Source organism: Mesoplodon bidens, assembly GCF_964165515.1.
Source record: "Mesoplodon bidens genome assembly, chromosome: 11".
Lineage (NCBI taxonomy): Eukaryota > Metazoa > Chordata > Mammalia > Artiodactyla > Ziphiidae > Mesoplodon > Mesoplodon bidens.
The window spans coordinates 64,976,915-64,996,794 of NC_138167.1; the positions used below are offsets into that span (position 1 = coordinate 64,976,915).

Here is a 19,880-nt window from a genome sequence, read left to right on the forward strand (position 1 = left end):
AGTTAGGTTTAAAATAAATAAATAAAATAAAATTTAAAAACCCTGCAACCCATCCACCCCCCACCAATAGCCTGGCCTCCCCAGCTCCCTTCTCCAAGGCACTGATCACTTTTTGTTTACCCCTTTTTGTTTGTCTCCCCCAATTAGACCAAGGTTTATGAGGGTGGGACTCTTTGGCTGTTTCTCCCTCTGCTGTGTCCCCAGTGCCTAGATCAATTCTATGATGGGCACACAGAAGCACTCAATAAATCTTCTGAATTAATGAATGAAATCAGTGCTATCTGCCTTCAGTGCTTTCCCAACACTCTTACGATGAAGACCTCACCAGGGACTAGGTGCTCTGGCTTCTATCTACTGTTCCAGCCCCACTGGGCCCCCTCCACTTGGTCCCTCCTATACTCTGAGCTCCTCCCAGCCTCAGGGCCTTTGTACATACCTTGCCCTCTGGAATTGTTCTACCCACACACCCTGCCCCTGCCCTACTCTCAACTTAGGGTCTCAACTTACAGATTGCTGACTCCCAGTCTAAATCAGGCCTCCCAGGCCCAGTGGCCCACAGCTCCCCACCCTCTGCCTTTAGAGCTCTCCTCATGGTTTGTAACCAGAAATGGCTAGTGTCCATCTGCCCTGGACTGTGAGCTCTTTGAGGGCAGGGACCATGTTTGTTTTATTCAGCACGTACGTACCCAGGCCCCAGCTCAGTGCCTGGCACATACTGGACAAACTCAGACAAGTCTCCTAACTTCTCTGTGCCTCAGTTTCTCCTTTGTAATAGTGGGTAAATAGCACCTCCCTCCAGACACTGTGAAATTATTTGCGATTATGTATTCATTCACTCACTGCTATGGTCTGAATGTTTGTCCCCCAGAAACTTGTATGTTGAAATCCTAACCCCCAAAATTATGGTATTAGGAGGTGTGGCCTTTGGGAGGTGATTAGGTCATAAGAGTGGAGCCCTCATGAATGAGATTATGGCCCTTATAAAAGAAACCCCAGAGAGATCCCTTCCGCCCTTCATGTGAGGTTACAACTAGAAGACCATCTATGAACCGGGACGTGGGTCCTCTCTAGACATCGAATCTGCCAGCACCTTGATCTTGGACTTCCCAGTCTCCAGAACTGTGAGTAATAAATTTCTTTTGTTTATAAGTCACCCAATATATGGCTTTTTTTTTTTTTTGGCTGCACCTCACGGCTTGCAGGATCTTAGTGCCCCGACCAGGGATCGAACCCAGGCCCCAGAAGTGAGAGCGCTGAGTCCTAACCACTGGACCGCCAGGGAATTCCTGGCATCTTGTTATGGCAGCCTGAACAGACTCAGACATTCACTTAATTTTATTTTTTTTGAGGACCCAGTAGGTGCCAGGCCTAACGATTTTTGGTTACAAACCATCATGACTGCTACACAGGCAGGTCCATATCTGCCTCCCTTGCAGCCTGGTAGGCCCCAAGGGCAAGGACACGCCTAACTCAGCTCTGGCCCAGCGGCAGCTCAGGAGCAAGAAGTGGTTCCCTGGGAGTCTGTTGAGTGAATGAATGAAAGTGTTGTCATGCTCTGGGGGGACAGGGGCCTACTGTGTAACACTGGCCAAGTCCCCTCCTCACTCTCGTGCCTCACTCTCCCCTTACGTGCAACGAAGAGGCAGGACACCAGCCGCCAGCCGCGCTCTTACGGCCTGTCCCTCCCCAAGTCCACCTGAGCAGTCCCTGTATGGCGGGCGGTGGGGTTTGAGGTGTGTGCTGGGCCCTGCCACTCCCGCCCCCAACCAGGACAAGGCCTGGTGGTCTGGTCTCAGCTGCCTTTCTCCCTCCTTCCTACTCCCACCCTGCCTGCTGCCATCTGTTTTCTTTCTCAGGGGTCCACGAGTGAGCGTACCCTGACGGTTCTCCTGCAGTGACCATTCCCAGCACCGGCAGCCACAGCTCATCCTCATACTTTGCCCCTGTGGTCACAGGAGGCCCCTCTTGGGACGCGGAGGTGCTGTGGGTCCCAGGGCTGCCCTCAAGACCCTGGCCCGGGCCCAAGCTGTCAGTCACCCCTCTTCCCAAGGCAGGGGCCTGCCTTGCAGCAGTGGGGACAAGGACAGATTGAGCCCAACCCTTCAGTGTGATACCTCTGGCCCTGCTGCTTGAGGTCATTTATATCCCAGAGAATGAACCCAAAGCTCTCATGATGGTTGAACCAAGATAGGTTGGTCCTGGGGTGGGTTGGGGTGGGGGAGGGAGGCTCGGGGTCCTGGTCCCCATCCTACCTGATCTGCCACACCAGCCGCAGTGCCGTTACTGAGCAGAGAAAAGGTTTCCAATTCCTGTCAGAGATTGGAGAGACGTGGGAAGAGGTGACGATTCTGCGAACGTGCTCAGGGTCCCACCAGCCAGGGCAGCAGAGGAGCCCTAACCAGGAGGGTGGGGTCTGCAGTGCCCTCTGAGCTCCCTGCCCCCAGGCCTGCAGGGAGTCACCCAGGTCAGATTCAGGCGTTTCTTCCTGCAACCATGGCCTGGGCAGAGGACTTCCACGTACACGCTCCCACTGTGAGCCCAGCACTGTGCTAGGCACCACCTCAAACCTCTCTCCCTTTGATCCCCCAAGAGCCCTCTGAGGCGGGCATAATTTTCCCCACATCCCAGATGAGGAAAAGAGGGTGGAGAGAGAAGAACTAACTTGCTCAAGGCCACGGCAGAGATTCTAAAGCCGTACCCTCCCCGGTGTGCAGCTTCCTGGCCAAATGTAGGAGCCAGATGAATGCATGTGGATCTGAACAAGCCAAACAGGTACCAACACTTCAAATATGCACCACACAGGGGTGATTTGAGAACATGAGGCTAAAGGACGCCAATGTCAACTGAGGCCATCTCCAGGGTGTTGAAATCGGCCAGGGCAGGGGACGGAGCGGGTTTGAACGGCTGGTGTCTAAGGTGAGCTGGAAGCTTTGGCTGTTCTTTCCTTTGCCAAAAGGTTCTGGAAGTCGTCCCAGGGCTTTCAGCCAACACAGGGAAGATCAGCTGCCGTCACCCACTCTGTCCTGTCCTGGCCCCGGTCCTGTCCAAGCACATCTCCCAAAGGCTCCTGGTCACCCTCTTCAGGTCTCCCCATCTCCATCCCCGCCCAGGCCCCAGCGCCCAGGGCCCACCTACCTGGGGCCTCTTATACGCCTTCCGAACTCGCAGCCCAAGCTTCTGAGCCAGTTCCTGACCAAGGTGAGTTACACTTTCATCCTGGGAAGGAAAGACACAGGGTAGGGTGGTTAGTCCGCCCTGACTCAAGAGCTATGCTCCGGACACCTGTGCAGCCCTGCAAGGGGGGTCCCTGTTACCCCAGGTTATGGATAAGGAAGCAGGACCCTGGGAGGGGACGTGGGCTTCCCCAGTCACACAGCCAGTGCGCGGTAGGGCTGGGGCCAGGAACCCATGCTTCTGTTTTTCCTTGTATTGAGGGGAGTGGACAGGAATAATTTGGGGGTTTTATTTCAATATTTTCCTTTTGTTTCCACAATTCGTCAAGTAACAGTGTCACTGTAGAAGGCTGAAATGTTAGAGGAAGAGCACCTGCTTCCCTGGATCAGCCCCACCCTCACCCTAGGCCCCTCCCCAGGGGGAGCACAGCCCACAGTGCTGCTGTGTTTCCCTACAGATCTTACCTGGGAATTTACATACGCGCATATGGAGGACAAAGGATGCTTAGTTTTGCTTTGTGGGGTTTTTTTTCTTTTTTTTATATAAGTGAGATCATATTATACCTATTATTTGTTCTACAACGTGCTTCTTTCACCAAAAAATGTTTTGGAACTCTCTGCAAATGAGGTCACAGGGATGGAACACAGGCCCAAAGGAGTGAAGTGAAGTCTAGAACGCGCCTGGTCCATGGTTGGTGCTCAGTTACAGAACCTGCATTCCTTCCTCCCTCCAAGTCTGTACTACTTTCTGTGTGCTGTGTGCCAGCCACAAGCTAGGGGCCGGGGACACCACAGTCACAGGGCAGACGGGGCCCAGGCCTCACGGAGGCTCCAGTCTAGTGGGGAAACCAATCAGTAAACAGAGAAACAGTGACTGCAGTCCGGGCTACAAAGGGACAACAGGGATCCTGTGACATCCTGTACCTTCATCCACCTCCCCACCTCACCGACGAACTCCTAGAGTCCAGGGTCTGGGTCACCTCTGGTCCTGATGCCCAGCAAGGAGCAGGGCCCAGTCAGTGTTTACCCATAAGGACTGGAAAATGGGGGAATTCTCCAACTCGAAGTCAGAAGTCCTTGTTTGGATGCTTTCCTCAGGGGAGTTACCAGCCCTCGCGGGGCCCAGCTCCCTGACCTGTACAGTAGGGTGAGAGCCACCCTGCCCCTCAACGAGTGGGTAGTCATGGGACCCGGATGTGGACCTGCTTCAGACGCTGGAGAATGTAGTACAGGATGGGCACTAGGTCATATGAGAGGTTCTCAATTGTAAAGTAAACTGCATTGGAGAAGCAAGAATAATAAATAGAAAGTATAATACCAGGACACTTACTGTGTCCAGCCACTGTGCCAACTTCCCTGTGTGATTTTCTGATTCCATCCTTAGCACAGCCCTATGATGCATGGTATGTTACCACCCCCACTTTATAGGGGTGCAAACTAAGACTCAGAGGGGCTAAACCGTGTGTCCAAGGTCACAGAGCTAGTAGGTGGCAGACTCAAGATTAGAACTGAAACGCAGGCCAATTCTCTGGCACTGACATCCTTAATCACTGTACATACAGCCTCCTCTCTGCTTTGCCCACCCAAATTGCTTCTTCCAGCCCCACTCAAGCCCTGCCTCCTCCAGGGAGCCCTCCAGGATCCTGACCACTCCTGAACTCTCTCAGCCCTTCCTGGGCAGCATTTACCCTTCTCCAAGCCCTTTCACACCCATTATTTCAGAGATAAAGTAGGAAGGGCACTTTATAGATGTGGAACTGCTGTGCAGAGATGGGCGGTGCTTTGTCTGAGATCATGCCAGGGCTCTGTAGTGGAGCCAGGCCTAGACCCCAGGCTTGTCTCCATTTGTCTCCTAATAGACTATGGGTACCTGACAGGCACAGATCTGGGCACTCTGTGGGCACTTAGTAAACAGTTGTTAAGCTGACGAATGAATGCAGAGGGGCTGTGCGCCCAGCTGTGCATGGGCTGGGGCAAGCAAGACCCTCGATTGGTTTTTTTCCCATTGACCGTCCCCACCTGATGACAGCCTGGACATCAGGTCCCAGCACATGTGGCACCCCGTTTGGTGCCCACTGCAACCCTGTACTCTCAGAGTGTGGAAGTTAAGAGTCAGACTGCCTGGGTTCAAGTCTTGGCTCTGCCAGCCCCTAGCCGGGATCTTGGGTAAGTTTCTTTCTCTCTGTGCCTCTGTCTCCTCATCTTTAAAATGGGTATAATAACAGTGTCTATCTCTATCTCCATCTCTAAGGATTACCACAAGGATTAAGTAAGTCAATACACACTGTATTTTCAGCAATGCCTGGTGTTAATATCAGTGTCTCAGTGGAGGAAAGTGAGGCTCAGAGAGGTGTGGTGCCTGGCGCCAGAGAGGGCCAGTGCAGAGGGCTGGGAGCCTGGCCTCTGTGGGCAAGGCTGCAGGGCCGCACTCACGTGGGGCAGGGCCAGGGAGCACCGGCTGCTGCACGCGTAGGCCTCCTTGTGGCGCCCCAGCTCGGTCAGGGCCCGCGCCTTGCGGAACAGCGCCCGGATGTTGTCTCCGTCCAAGCCCAGCGCCTTCTCGCTGTCTTCCAGCGCCTTCTCATACAGGCCCTGCCAGAAAGGAGCAGGCAGCGGCCGGTCAGCCTGTTACCCTCCCTCCCCCAGCCTCCTGCCCCGCCCTGGACTGAGGACCAGCCTCCCTTCCCTGCAGAGGAGGAGGATGTCAGGGAGGGGCTGGAGAGCTCCGGGAAACAGCTCTGGCATTCAGGCTCAGTCGAGGGCATCCGTGTGTCCAGCTGAAGGGGCTGCTGTGGGGCACTGGCAGGACACGGAGGGGAAAGGCCTTTAAACTGTACAGTGATGAGCCCGGTCACTCCGAAGACCATGGACTGAGAGGAACAAAGGCGCCTCTAGAGGAAGTGAAATGCGGAAGGCAGCTCAGCGCGCAGAACGGTGGGAACGGGTATTGGGTAGACCCGTTTATCCAGAACGGCCTGGATCCTCTACAGAGCCCACGGCAGGGCTCCCACAGGGTCAGGGAATGACTGTGTCAGTGAGCAAGGACAGAGAAGAGGAGGAGGCTGGAGACTGAGGGAGGAGGGAAGGAGGAGGAAGCTGGAAGTCTGGAGAAAGGAGTAAGGTTGAGGGTGTGAGGAGGGCAGGAGCCCCGGGGCAGGGGCAGGAGCGCTCAGAGGTTTGCAGAAAGAGGCAGTGGACACGATGAGGGCAGCAGGCCTCAGCCCTGACGGCCCACAGACTCCTGCCAGGGCCCAGGCCACCCCGAGAGTCTAACTTAACTCATCTGGGGGAGGGCTTGGGCACCAATATCATTTAAACCTTTCTTTATTATGTATTAGCCCTCTAAAAGCTCTCCAGGTGTGTCTGCTGTGCACTGGGGTCGAAAGCCACGGGAGCGGACAGTGGAGCTGCAGAGGCTCATGGTGGCGGGGCCCCAGTCGCTGGGCTGTCAGGGCAGCGGGAGCAGGAGAGGAGCTCACCATGGTGAAGTAGCAGGCGGCCCTGTTGACGTGCAGCTTGCACAGCAGCTCCCGGGGCAGGGCCACCTGGTCGGAGGCGGCGTAGTCAGCCACGTTCAGGCCCTCCATGTACTGCACCAGTGCCTGCTTGTAGTCCTTCTCCCGGAACAGGTCATTGCCCTCAGCGAACAGGTTCTCCACCAGCTTGAGCAGAAAGGCCTGCCGGGCAGGGTGCAGGGGGGCTCAGGGGGCCTTCTCCACTCGGCCCCAGCCCTGGCACCCGGGCCCCATGCCCCGCACCAGGGACACTCCACCCTTCACCTTCCCCCAGCCCAGCCCCTGACGCTCACCTCATATTCTTCTTGCTTCAGGGGTAGGGTCGACCTATAGGAAAAGGAGAAGGACACAAGGTCTGGGTGGGCCCAGAGTTCCCAGCCTCCCGGAGGCCCAGGAGCTGGAGCCTCAGGTTAGAGACTGTGCCTAAAGCCGGCTCCCCAGCTCGGACCTCAGACATCACCTTGTGGACCGGGGTCAGGGGATAGCAGTTTTTTCTCCTTAAATCAACACCATGCTGGCCCTCTGTTTCCGATGGAAGATTGGATGAAGGTCTTGTGTTTGCCCCAGGGCCTGGCAGCCAGGCTTTCCCAGGTGCAGATGCTGAGAAAGAGCTCCAGCTCCAGCCGGCTGTCCTCTGCCTAAGAAGCAAGCCTTTGGGAACGACCATGTCCCCCCAGACCAAACCTGCAACTGCAGGCCCTTGGGTGGCACCCAAAGTCCACCTCAGGGCCCCTTAGTTTGGGAGTCTCTGCACTTCTGTCCCTGCCCGCAAAACCCACATAACCCCAGCCAAGGCCCAGCACTCAGAACCTAACCCCTTATGCCAGCTCAAAAAGTAGATGGGGTCTTACACACCTTCTCCTGCCCATGGCCAAAAAAATGCCAGCTCAGTACAGAAGAAAGCATCAGCCCAGGAGCCTTGAGGCACATCTCTGAGGCTAAATGGCAGGGCTGGAAGGGAGCTGGGGTTTGTCTTCTGGTCTCTCATGTCACAGAGGGGAAAACAGACATTCAGAGAGGGGCAGTGACTTGCCCAAGGTCACAGAGCAGATCAGAGTCAGGGCCAGAGGGCAGGGCTGGGGCTCTTTCTGTTGCCCAGAGCCACCGCGAACACCTGGGCGAAAAAGAGCAGCCTAAGCTAGTAAGTGACAAGTGGCGAGAGGAGATGCCGGAGGTCCCCTGTGTGTGTGGGAGGAGGTGTCCCTGATTATGACAGTGGGGCCGGTCACCCGCCCTCTCACTTGCCTCCCACCGTCAGAGACCAGGGCCCGTCCCTCCTGCCCCAGCACTGGCCCCACCACTCTCCTCCTAACTGGTCTCCCACCTCCAGCCTCTCCTCTTCCAACATCAGCTTCGTCTTCAATAGGTCATACCCTGTCCTCAAGGTCGCCTCGTCCTGGTGTTTAAGGCTCTACACAAGCCATCCACCCACCTGTCCAGACCACTTTATGGCTCCTATGGGGCTCAGTGCCCAGAGGTGCCTAATAAATGTTTGCTAAGCACACGAAGTTGGTACGTGAGGAAACAGTCATTTTTAAAGGAGCAGGTCCTACTATGTATGCTGCAAAGCAGTCCCTCAGGAGAGCAACATATGGGTTCCCAAGAAGCCTGTTGCTAAACCTTCTCAGAGCTCCCCTTTGGGAAGGGGAAGGAGGACACAAGGCTAACATTTATCCCAAGCACAATGACCCTGGGAGGGAAGTGGTATCATCTCCATTTCGCAGGCACTGAGACCACCAGGAAGCAGGGACACCGGGATGTGGATCTAGGTCTGGGGCTCAGAGTTCCAGGTCCGCAAAAATCAGTGACTTAAAAACAGAATTCTTGGGACTTCCCTGGTGGCACAGTGGTTAGGAATCTGCCTGCCAATGCAGGGGACATGGGTTCGATCCCTGGTTTGGGAAAATCCCACAGGCTGCGGAGCAACTAAGCCCGTGCGCCACAACTACTGAGCCTGTGCTCTAGAGCCCGTGAGCCACAACTACTGAGCCCACGTGCCGCAACTACTGAAGCCTGCATGCCTAGAGCCCCTGCTCTGCAACAAAGAGCAGCCCCCGCCCACCGCAACTAGAGAAAGCCCACGCGCAGCAACAAAGACCCAATGCAGCCAAAAACAAATAAATAAAAATAAATAAATTTATTTAAAAAAAACCCAGAATTCTTAAAATAGACAACCAACAAGGACCTACTGTATAGGACAGGGAACTCTGCTCTGTAATAACCTAAATGGGAAAGGAAGTTGAAAATGAATAGATACTTGTATATGTATAACTGAATCACTTTGCTGTACATCTGAAACTAACACAACATTGTTAATCGACTATACTCCAATGTAAAGTAAAAATTTAAAAAACAGACAGAATTCCCAAGGCTTGCCTTGTTCACCAGACTGGCCTCTGAATAAAACTCAGGCACTTTCCCAAAATCAAAGCCCTCCCCCACATGGAAGAAGAACCCCCAGTGAAGGGCAGCTCTGAGCGGGCCGGATCCAGGAAAAGTGGCTGTGCTGCAAGCTGAGGAAGGAGAGCGTGGTGTGTGAATATAAACAGGAAAAGATCCTGTGTGTGTGTGCGTGTGTGCGTGTGTGTGTGTGTGTGAAAAGGGACCCAGCTTGTGGTGAAAAGGCAGGTTGCGTTTTGCAGGTCTGTGTGAGAGAACAAAATTGGGGAGTATACGAGGGTGTGTAGCTGCAAATCCCAGTTCTGTGGGGAGTCGTATTTAAGAAAAAGAACACAAAATTAGAAACAAAGAATTGCTTAGGGAGCCTTCCAGGGCTTCAGAAAGAACCCGTGCAAGCGAGGGGCCAGGAGCTTATGCTTCATTAGCATCATGATAAACATGCCTCTGAGGGTCCATTTCAGAGAGATAAAAGAAAAGCGTTAGTAAAAATATTTTACGTGTAAAGAAAAAGATGAAAAAACAAACATGGCATGTGGGTACAGGGGGCAAATAATGCAAAGAGATGTGGGCTTGGAGTCAGCGAGACCCAGGTTACAATTCCATCACTTAATAGCTGTGTGACTGTAAACACGTTTCTTAACCTCTCTGAGCCTCAGTTTTCTCATCTGCAAAATGGAGACAAGACCACCTGCTTTACTGGGCTGCTGTGAAGATTAGAGAGATGATGGATGTGAAGGGCCCAGCACAGAGCCAGAAAGACATGCTCAGTAATCAAGAACTAGGGATTTATTATAAGATGTGCACAGACAAGCAAGAGAATTAACAGGGAGCGTAGGAGCAGGCATGGAGGGGGAGGGTAAAATGATATGCCAGATGAGACCAAAGGGTAACCAGGGTCAGGGAGCGCATGTGTGTGGGGCGGGTTCATGGCTCAGGGTTAGGGGTAGCTCCGGCCCCTGCCGTGCCAGCCCCTTCCCAGCCTGTCCCACCTCCTCACTCCCCAACACACAGGCAGCCTGAGCAGCAAAGGCTTAGCGAGCAAGAAAAGGGGGAGCTGGAGAGCGCGTGCTCTGGGGATGCCTCGGAGGACCCTGCCCAGCTGGGCCCACCGCACACTCACTGAATGAACTGCAGCCCCTTCTCGATGTCTGCTTTCCGTCTCTGCCTCTCCATCAGTCTCTGGGGAGAGAACACAGTCCATCAGGCAGTCAGCGGGGGCCAGTCACCGTCCAACCCCCAAGCCCCCAACGTGTGCTCCCTCACTCCCGTGCTCACCCCACCTCACAGGTGCCGGGGCGGGTGGCGGGAGTGTCCCCGAGGGCAGTGACCTGTCTCGAGGTCTACACAAAGTGTCTGAACCAGGTACACAGCTCTGCCCTCCACACCCACGTCCCACTGGACTCTTGAGTTTGCACAGTGACTTTGATGGGCCCGGGCTGCTTGGAGGCCACCTGCCCTTTCCCATGCATGGCTGGGGCTGCAATACTGCACAGGATACCCTCAAGTTCAAGGGAGAAACCTTGTTTTACCACTAAGCACAATTTGGGGAGAAGAGACACAGAAAAACAATGCCGATGATCACAGCTACAATGTAGCGCCACACGTGGGCCAGGCACTCTGTATGAGGGTCTCACTGAATCTGCCATGAGGCGGGTGTCATTTTGTCCCCAGTTTACCAAGGAGGAAGCCAAAGCTCAGGGAGCCCCCTTCACGAGCTGGCTGGCCCCCACTGCACCAGGCCGGGGTGGCCCGGTACCTGCACCATCTCAGCGAGGTGGAGGGAATTCCCCACGTTACAGATGAGGGAGACCGAGGCTCAGCGAGGCTGAGGGATGGCCCGAAGTTGCACAGCAAGTGAAAGGCACCGAACTCGTGCAGGGATGTGCTCCGGAGATGAAGGGAGTGAAAACTGAAGGTGGGGGTGCTTAAGGAGAAGGGAGGCTCAGACAGAGCAGCTAGGGGTCTGGTACCTCCAGGGTGAGCCCCCGGGAGCTGGGAGCTCATGGCCAGATCCAGATAGCCCGCCTGGCTCCCCTTACCTGCAACCATGGAGGTCAGCTGGTCCCACGCAGTGACAGCCAGGAGGGGGCTGGGCCTTCCCCGGGTCAGAATCTGAGGCTGGGGTGCCCACGGCCCAGCTGGCCAGCACTTTCTGCCCCAGCCATTCATGGGCCCTTTCCATGCTCTGCCCCATCAAACCGTTACTGCAAGAGGATACGGGCAAGGCCGGGAGGTGGGACTGCCCAGCCCGGGACTGGGAGACGGGCCTCCCGCTTTGTACCTCGGCCCCCGCACAGCATCCACAGAGGGCCGGTATGTGGACACGGGGAGTGGATCCTCACTGCCTCACTGGCAAAGAGGTGTAAAAAGGTGTAAAAAACACCCAGCTACTTTGGAGAGGCAGCAAGTGTATCAAATTGACACCTTCTAAAAATTCTCTATTTCTTGTCCTTTATTTCCACCTGGGTTCTACCACGTTGTCCTCACATAAGGTAAGCAGGCAGGGGTAACTAAGCCCATTTTACAGATGAGGAAACTGGGGCACGAAGTGAAGTCTCTTTCCCAAGGTCATTCGACCAGTGAGCGGGCAAACAGGGCTGGAAACCCAGCATGTCAAGGGCCACATCCTGTCCCACACTCTGAGCTGTGAGACGCCGTGTGGCCCGGGGCCGGCAGGGTGTCTGTGAAGCTCCAAGGAGACGAGAGTACGGAGCAAAGAGCTCAGGCCACCGGAACCTCCCTCCTCCTGCTTGTCCTTCCCAGGAAGGGTAGAGCCACACCACGTCTTCAGGCTCCCAGAACACTGTCGCACACAGCAGCTCCCCACCCCAGGCAGGGCCAGGGCCACTGGTAAGTGCTCACTACACACCTGCTCACCCTGCCAGGGCCTTGGGCCAGGGCTCCGGACTCAGACCTGGGTGTGAAGGCCAGCATGTACACACAACGTGACTTTGGACCTCAGTCATATTCCTGATGGGGAAAGTGGGGCTGATGGCACTCCCACCGCATTGGCTGTCGTGAGGGGTTAGACTCGTGCAGAGCGCCTGGCTCAGAGCAACAGCCCAACAACCGCAGAAGTGTGTGTCCTCCAGCACCGCTCCTCCATCCTGCCCAAACCTCTGCAAGTGTCTCCTGGGATGGACACAAAGATCCTGTTCTCCTGCAGGAGGCAGGCTGCAGTCGCCCCGGGCCGCCTGTGCCTCGCTGAGCAGGTCTCTTGGTCGGTCTCTCTGTCCTCAGTGTCCCTGTCTGTGACACAAGCTCTCATCATCCTCACACCCACGCCCCACACAGACGTCCAGCCGGAACAGGCTGCAGGGGTTTCCTGTCTCCTAGCCTGCGCCTCTGCAGTTCCTTCCACCTGTGCAGCCATGCTCCTCTCCAGCCTGTGAACGAAATTACATCCATCCTTCAAAGCCTGGCTCCTCCATGGAGCCGCTCCTGGTCCCGTCAACACGACCATCACACACTCATTCACCCTATTTCCTGGGGGCCTGGGGTCAGGCCCAATCCTTGCCCTGGAAGAGAGGGTCTTCGGGTGGGGAAGACAAGGGTGCACCCATCACCACCCAGGGAGGCCCAGCACTGGCAGGGGAGCTGTGGGATGGGGGAAGGTGCCGCTGGCCATCACACACAGGTGTGGCCACAGCTGCCACGCCCATCCCTCCACACCACCTGCCCCAGACAAGGACCAGACTCCTCACTGCCCCCATCTCCTCAAGGTCATCAGAGGGGTCTTTCAAACCACAAATCAGACTCTGTCCTACCCAGCCTAGAGCCTCTCTTTACCTTTGCTGGTCCAGTTCCCCACACCATCTTTTCCAACCCCGGCCCGGCAGGACGGCTCCCGCAAAGAAGGGTGGTAAGAAGAAGAAGGGCTGGTCCACCATCAACGAGGTACTGACCAGAGAATACACTGTCAACATTCACAGGTGCATCCATGGGGTGGGTTTCAAGAAGCGCGCCCCTCGAGCACTCAAAGAAATCCAGAAATCTGCCACAGAGGAGGTGGGAACTCCAGATGGACGCGTTGACACCAGGCTCAACAAAACTGTCTAGGCCAAAGGAATAAGGAATGTCCCATACTGTATCCATGTGTGGTTTTCCAGAAAACATAATGAAGAGTCACCAAACAAAGTGTATAAGTTGGTTACCTACGTACCTGTCACCACTTTAAAAAATCTACAGTTAATGTGGATGAGAACTAACTGGTGACTGTCCAATAAAGTTATGGAACCACACACACACACACACACACACAAAATTCCCCACACCAGCCCATGCCTCGTGGGAACACCTGCCCTATTACGCTCCCTCACCCCCAACCCGCGGCCTCGTTCAGCCCGAAGTCCTCTCAGAAAACCTCAGTGGTCAGAGATGCATCTCTCAGTCAGTTCTCTAGGCCCTGAGGTCTGAGCAAACAGAAACATATGCTGCCTATAACCATCCCAGTGGTAATTCCTGATAAGTCTGAAGCCCATGCCAGGGGATAAACATTCTCTGCCCCAGGCAGCATGAAGAAGGCACCTCACCCGGTGGGCGTGAATCTACTTCTCTGACCACCAAAATCCCAAAGGAGCAGCACAGCCATGGACGTGGGCTATGGAGAGGGGTTCAGATCCCCCGAGTGGCAGTTTCCTGCTGGGTAAATTGGAGATTACAACTAGCACCCATCAACAGGATTAATACATAGAAGGCACTCATTTCAGGGCCTGGTATACCGCAGACACTTAAATGGTGGCTATTAGATCAGAATTCCTGTGCTGGACATTCAAGTCAACATTTGCCATATGCCCATTATATGCAGATGAGAAGGCCAGGGTGCCTTCCCTACTCAGGTCTTACAACCTAGTTAGAGGCATGCAAAGATATCCCAGCAGCTGTACCCCAAACCAGGCTCCTGTGGTAAACAGGCTGGGATGAGGCACAAAGAAAGTGGAAGCTCCTCAAAAGGGGCAACGTCTGAATTGGGTTTTAAAGGTTGAGTAGCAGTTGGCTCCTTGGTGTCAGGGAGGGCAGGTCTTCTGGCAGGCTGCATGTGATGGTTTATGAAATCACTGTCATCTTCCACATTTTATCTGATCCTGACGGTGGGCTGGACCATGCTGGGACCCACATTTGAGAGATGGAGAGAGTGAAGCTCAGACGGCTCACAAGGCCTACAACTGCTGACTTTAGGTTGGTAAAGACACTGCTGCCCTCCCCCTTCAAAGGCACAGTAGAGGCGGAACCGCTCAGCAACCTTCCCAGGCACCTGAGCCTGTGCTTGGTGTCCGTGAGCGCTTGTGTCCCACAGAAGGCAGATGTACCTGTGGAGTGACTAGGGGGAAGGCTCCCACACAAAAATATGTTTCTCTCAATTTCCTGTCCCAGGATCTATATATCGACCACTCTAGATTCATTTTATTGATTGTAAAGTTCCTAGGCCAGGGCTGGCAAATAGATTTCATCTCATTAGCAAAACTGCCAGTCACCTAATGCCCCACATGCCTCCCTTTTCCTCAGTTTCCCTGCCCTGGGAAGAACATTTTTATAGGTGGTTGTTATGAATTAAATGTTTGTATGCCCGCCCAAATTAATATGTTGAAGCCCTAACCCCCAGTGTGACTGTACTTGGAGAAGGGGCCTCTGAGGAAGTAATTCAGGTTAAATGTGGTCAGGAGGATAGGGCTCTGATCCAGTATTTTCTTCTGGTAGCCTGGCTAGAAGAATAGAGATTTTGGTACCGAGAAGTGGGGTGCTGCTATAACAAACACTAACAATACAAAAGTGGCTTTGGAGCTGGACGATGAGTAGAGGCCGAAGGAGTTTTGAGGTACATGCTAGAAAAACCCCCAGACTGCCATGAAAGGACTGTTGGTAAAAATACGGACACTAAGGCAATTCTGGTGAGACTGCAGATGAAAATGAAGGACAGGTTATTGGAAACTGGAGGAAAGGTGATCCTTGTTAGAAAGTGGCAAAGGACTTGGCTGAATAGTGTTCTAGAGTTTGGTGGAAGGTAGACTTTGCAAACGATGAAACAATATTTAGCAGAGGAGCTTTCTAAGCCAGGTGTGGAAGTTGTGGTATGGGTCCTCCTTACCACTTACGGTAAAATACGAGAGAAGAGAGATGAATTGAAGAAGGAATCGTTTAACAAAAGGAACCAGAACTTGAAGAATGAGAACATTCTCAGCTTATCCATATTGCAAAAAATGAGAAGGAGTGTTCTGAAGAGAACACCTAGGGTGTGGCTGAGCAACCGTTTGGGAAGGAGATTAGTATGGATCAAATCAGCCATCAGCAGAAGTCAGAAATAGAGATGGAATTATACCAGCAGAAATAATTCCAGTTTGAACTAAAGGGGACAGAGAAGGCTGGATGACGGAATGAAGGAAGGCTGCAGGACTTCTGGAATTCTACAGGACAGGATCACAGAGCGATTTGGCTGCAAACATGCTCTATCCTTTAAGAAAAAGGAAATATAACCCCAAAGATAATTCAGAGATCGTCAGGGCTGCCGCCTTGGTTTCAAAGGGTGGGGTTACTGCCTCCTTTTCAACAGGCCCAGAGCCTTGGGGGGCAAAGTGCTGGAAGAGCTGTGGGGGTGATGCTGTGCCCCACTGGGCCGGGAAGGGGGAATATCAAGCCAAAGATGCTTCTCAAGCCTGAAAATCGAATGGAATTTGCCCCATTGGGCTTTGGAGTTGCCTGGAACCTGTGACCTCCTTCTTTTTTCCGATGAATCCCTTTTGGAATGGAAATGCCTATCCCACGCCTGTCCCACCACTGTATTTTGAAACCTTATAACTTGTCTGGTTTCATAAGTTCACAGTTGGAGAGGAATTTTGCTTCAGGATGAATCACACCTCCAGTCTTAACCATATCGGATTCAGATGAGACTCTGAACTTGAGACTTGATGCTGGAATTAGTTAAGAATTCGGGGGCTATCAGGATGGAATGAATCCATTTTGCATGTGATGAGAACATGAATTTGGGGCGGGGCAAGGGCAGAATTGATAGATTGAATGTTTGTGTCCCCCAAAAACCTTATGTTGGAAGCCCTAACCCTCAATGTGACTGTTTGGAAATAGGGCCTCAAAGGAGGTAATTAAGGTTAAATGGGGTTATAAGGGTAGGGTCCTGATCTGATAGGATTAGTGTCTTTATTAGAAGAGACACCAGAGTTCTCCCCCCTCCCCCCGCAGGCAGGCATCACCAAGGAAAGGCCAGATGAGGCCACAGTGAGAAGGCAGCCAGCTGTCTGCAAGCACAAGAGAGCTCTCACTAGAAACCAAATCCGCCAGCACCTTGATCTGGGTCGTCCACCCTCCAAAACTGCGAGAAAATAAATTTCTGTTGTTTAAGACACCCAGTCTATGATACTTTGTTATAGCAGCCAGAGCAGACTAAGACAGTGGTTAAAAAAGATCATGTGTTCTCAGCTAAAGAGGAAGGCGAGTTCCTAGAGGGTGAGGGTCAGGCACGACTCAGACAGGGCACTTGGTGGAGGAGCAAGGAGCATGTAAGCCAAGCAAATCTCATTCCTTTTCTTATACTTTTTTTTTTTGCGGTACGCGGGCCTCTCACTGCTGTGGCCTCTCCCGTTGCGGAGCACAGGCTCCGGACGCGCAGGCTCAGCGGCCATGGCTCATGGGCCCAGCCGCTCCACGGCATGTGGGATCTTCCCGGACCAGGGCACAAACCCGTGTCCCCTGCATCGGCAGGCGGACTCTCAACCACTTCGCCACCAGGGAAACTCCCCTCATTCCTTTTTAAAGAAAAAAGATTCCCACCGCCAAGCTGGGCAGTCCCCCAACTCTGGGTCCAGGTTCTTATAATTTAGGAATTTCAAGATGGATCTGCCTCAAATGGGCTCTTCTCAGAAATACAGCTGTGAATTAGAGCCAACAGAAAATTATTCCCTCGATGTATCAGCATAGTACCTGACCTCACACCCAGGTGCACACCTGGGTTCAACTCCAAGATGTGTTCCCTATTAGCTGCATACAAGCTGCTTAATTTCTCGGTGTCTCACTTCCCTCGCCTCTAAAACAGGAAAAGTAATATCTACTGTAAAGGGTTGATGTGAAGGTTCAATAAGATGTCTGACACAAGATAAACATTTAATATCAACTATTTTTATTTTATAATCATTATGATTATTTTAAAAGATGGGCAAAGAACATGAACAGGAAATTCATAGGAAATATAATTCATTAAGAAAAGTTACTCGGGGAGACTTCCCTGGTGGCGCAGTGGTTAAGAATCCGCCTGTCAGTGCAGGGGGTTCGATCCCTGGTCCAGGAAGATCCCACATGCCGCGGAGCGACAAAGCCCGTGCGCCACAACTACTGAAGCCCACGTGCCTAGAGCCCGTGCTCCGCAACAAGAGCAGCCACCGCTATGAGAAGCCCGTGCACTGCAATGAAGAGTAGCCCCCACTCGCCACAACTAGAGAAAGCCTGTGCACAGCAACGAAGACTGAATGCAGCCAAAAATAAAGAAAAATAAATAAATAAATTTATTAAAAAAAAAAAAAAGGAAACTATCCTCAGGGAATTCCCTGGCAGTCCAGTGGTTAGGACTCAGTGCTTTCACTGCTACGGACCTGGGTTCGATCCCTGGTTGGGGAACTAAGATCCCACAGGCTGCGTGGCACAGCCAAAAAAAAAAAGGAAAACTCGCTGATGACAGAAGCACATGTTAGAACAAGACGACACTTTTCACTCATGAGGCTAATGAGAGAAGAGAGCCAGGTCGATGAGGCAGAGGAATGAGCACTCTCCAACACTGCCAATACACTGAGTGTGTGAACTGAGGTGTCTGTGAAGCAACGTCTACCAAAATGAGCAAGCCGCCTACCCAGCAGCCAGCTTCCCTTCCTCCTCCCTGGCACTGCCCCAATACTGTTGCTTTCCCAGGTACCCCGGTGAAGCTGCACTGGGCTAGACCAATCGTAACGGTCCTCTTCCTCGCCAGGATTGGCTTGGACGAGGGCATGTGACATCACCCTGGCCAATAGGAAGGAGAGGAAATCAGCTAAGGGGCTTCTGGGAAAGACTTCCTTCACACTTAAAATGGGACAGGAGAAATAATCCCTTTTCCTGCTGCCGTATGGCAGAGTGTAGTAAGAAGATGGCAGAGAGGAAAGACTGCCCAAGGGTGTTTAAAATAAACTGACTCAATAAACTGACCCTTGAACTGCTCTGCCTCATTTATCACTTGAGATTTTAATAAACTCCATTTTGAGGAAGGAATTCTGTTACTTGCAGCTAAAAGCCTTCCAAATGATAAAATGCCCTTTCCCTTTGACCCAGAAATTTCTCTTCCAAGAATTTAACCTACCAAAATCCTTGTACACGCCCTCAAATTATATTTGTACAGGGATTTAAAATTTTTATTTATTTATTTATTTGGCTGCACTAGGTCTTAGCTGCAGCACTCAGGATCTTCACTGCTGCGTGCGGGATCTTTGTTGACGCGTGCGGGATCTTTTAGTTTAAGCATGTGGAATTTTTAGTTACGGCATGCAGGCTTTTAGTTGCAGGCATGCGGATCTAGTTCCCTGACCAGCGATCAAACCCGGGCCCGCTGCATTGGGAGCACGGAGTCTTAACCCCTGGACCACCAGGGAAGTCCCCAGGGATTCTTTTTTTTTTTTAAGAGAGAAAAACTAGAAGCAACCTTAATGTCCACCAGTGAAGAATTAGCTTAATCAATCACTTGCATTATGGAATACAATGCAGCTATTGAATCTATATGTACTGTCATGGAGATGTCTCTGTACATGGTTGAGAAAGGAAAAAAGCAGATTTCAGAACATTTGGGGTTGTATGATTACATCTGTGTGAGAGGATATTCTCCAATTTAACTGGTTCTCTCCGGGAATTGGGATCTGCCAAGAGGCAACAGCACACAGACCACTTTCCTTTCTGCTTTATATACCTCAGCATGGTTTGGACTTTTTGCAGAGAGCAAGTATTAGCCTTGTAATCTAAAATACAAAATGAGATGACTGACATCAGGCCAACAGTAGGACAGGGGCCAAATGGGAACCAGTAGCCTGATTTTAAGCCCAGTGCTCCAGGACTGCCAAAATGTCCACGGACTGCTCTTCCCAAGAAAAAGACCAAACCGTTGACCTGAGAACCATGAAGGAAACACATTGTTTTTTCCATTTTGGAGAAGGGTTTGAAAATGACAGAATTTTAAAGACTCAGATCTTCATCAGACCAGGCAGGGACTGCAGTAGCCCCTCCAAAATCTCAACGTCTGGCCCATGCTTGACACAGAGGAAGTGCTCAGGAAACGGTGGTTTGGATGAAAAAGAAATGGATGAATGAGTATCAACTCATCCAATCCAAGCATTACCTAGATAAGAATGAATGAGTGTTGAATAAATAAATGAGAAAAACTGAGACCGAGATTAAATTCACAATCAGGTAATAATATTAACATTTCCTGAGTGGCTACCATGTTCCAGGGACTGTCATGATCCCTATACACATAATACCTTCCTTAAGGATTGCACAATCCTATGAGATAGGGACTGCTATCATTCGCATTTTGTGGAGGAGGAAACAGAGGCACAGAGAAGTTAAGTGACTTGCCCAAGGTCACACAGCTGAAACAAGGTAGAGCTGGGATTCAAACCCTAGCAGCCTGGCCCCAGGACCCACACACATCACCATAATTACCCATACTGTTGTCCATTAAGTAATCAGACCCAGCCCCAGAACCCTGAGTGTGTCATCATGCTCAAGGCTCCCCCACCCCCAAAATAATTCCCTCCTCTGCTCCTGAATC

General features: G+C 52.4%; 1 protein-coding gene and 1 pseudogene across 3 annotated transcripts in view; one reads left to right on the top strand and one right to left on the bottom strand.

The window, feature by feature from the left end:
- Window positions 1-19,880, bottom strand: part of ZC3H7B (zinc finger CCCH-type containing 7B) — a 55,365-nt gene that overhangs the window by 23,598 nt on the left and 11,887 nt on the right. Inside the window, exons 2-7 of one of the 2 annotated variants that reach the window (XM_081249614.1) lie at window positions 10,209-10,267; window positions 6,982-7,015; window positions 6,653-6,850; window positions 5,607-5,765; window positions 3,136-3,216; window positions 2,253-2,309 (exon numbers count right to left, since the gene is read on the bottom strand). In XM_081249614.1, coding sequence (XP_081105740.1) covers window positions 2,253-2,309; window positions 3,136-3,216; window positions 5,607-5,765; window positions 6,653-6,850; window positions 6,982-7,015; window positions 10,209-10,261 — 582 coding nt within the window. In that variant the 5' untranslated portion in view covers window positions 10,262-10,267. The remainder of the gene's footprint in view (window positions 1-2,252; window positions 2,310-3,135; window positions 3,217-5,606; window positions 5,766-6,652; window positions 6,851-6,981; window positions 7,016-10,208; window positions 10,268-19,880) is intronic. The other variant, XM_081249615.1, reaches the window with a different exon arrangement.
- On the top strand, window positions 11,054-14,363 carry LOC308624940 (annotated as a pseudogene). The gene has a single exon. The product of its transcript is annotated as an uncharacterized misc_RNA (transcript).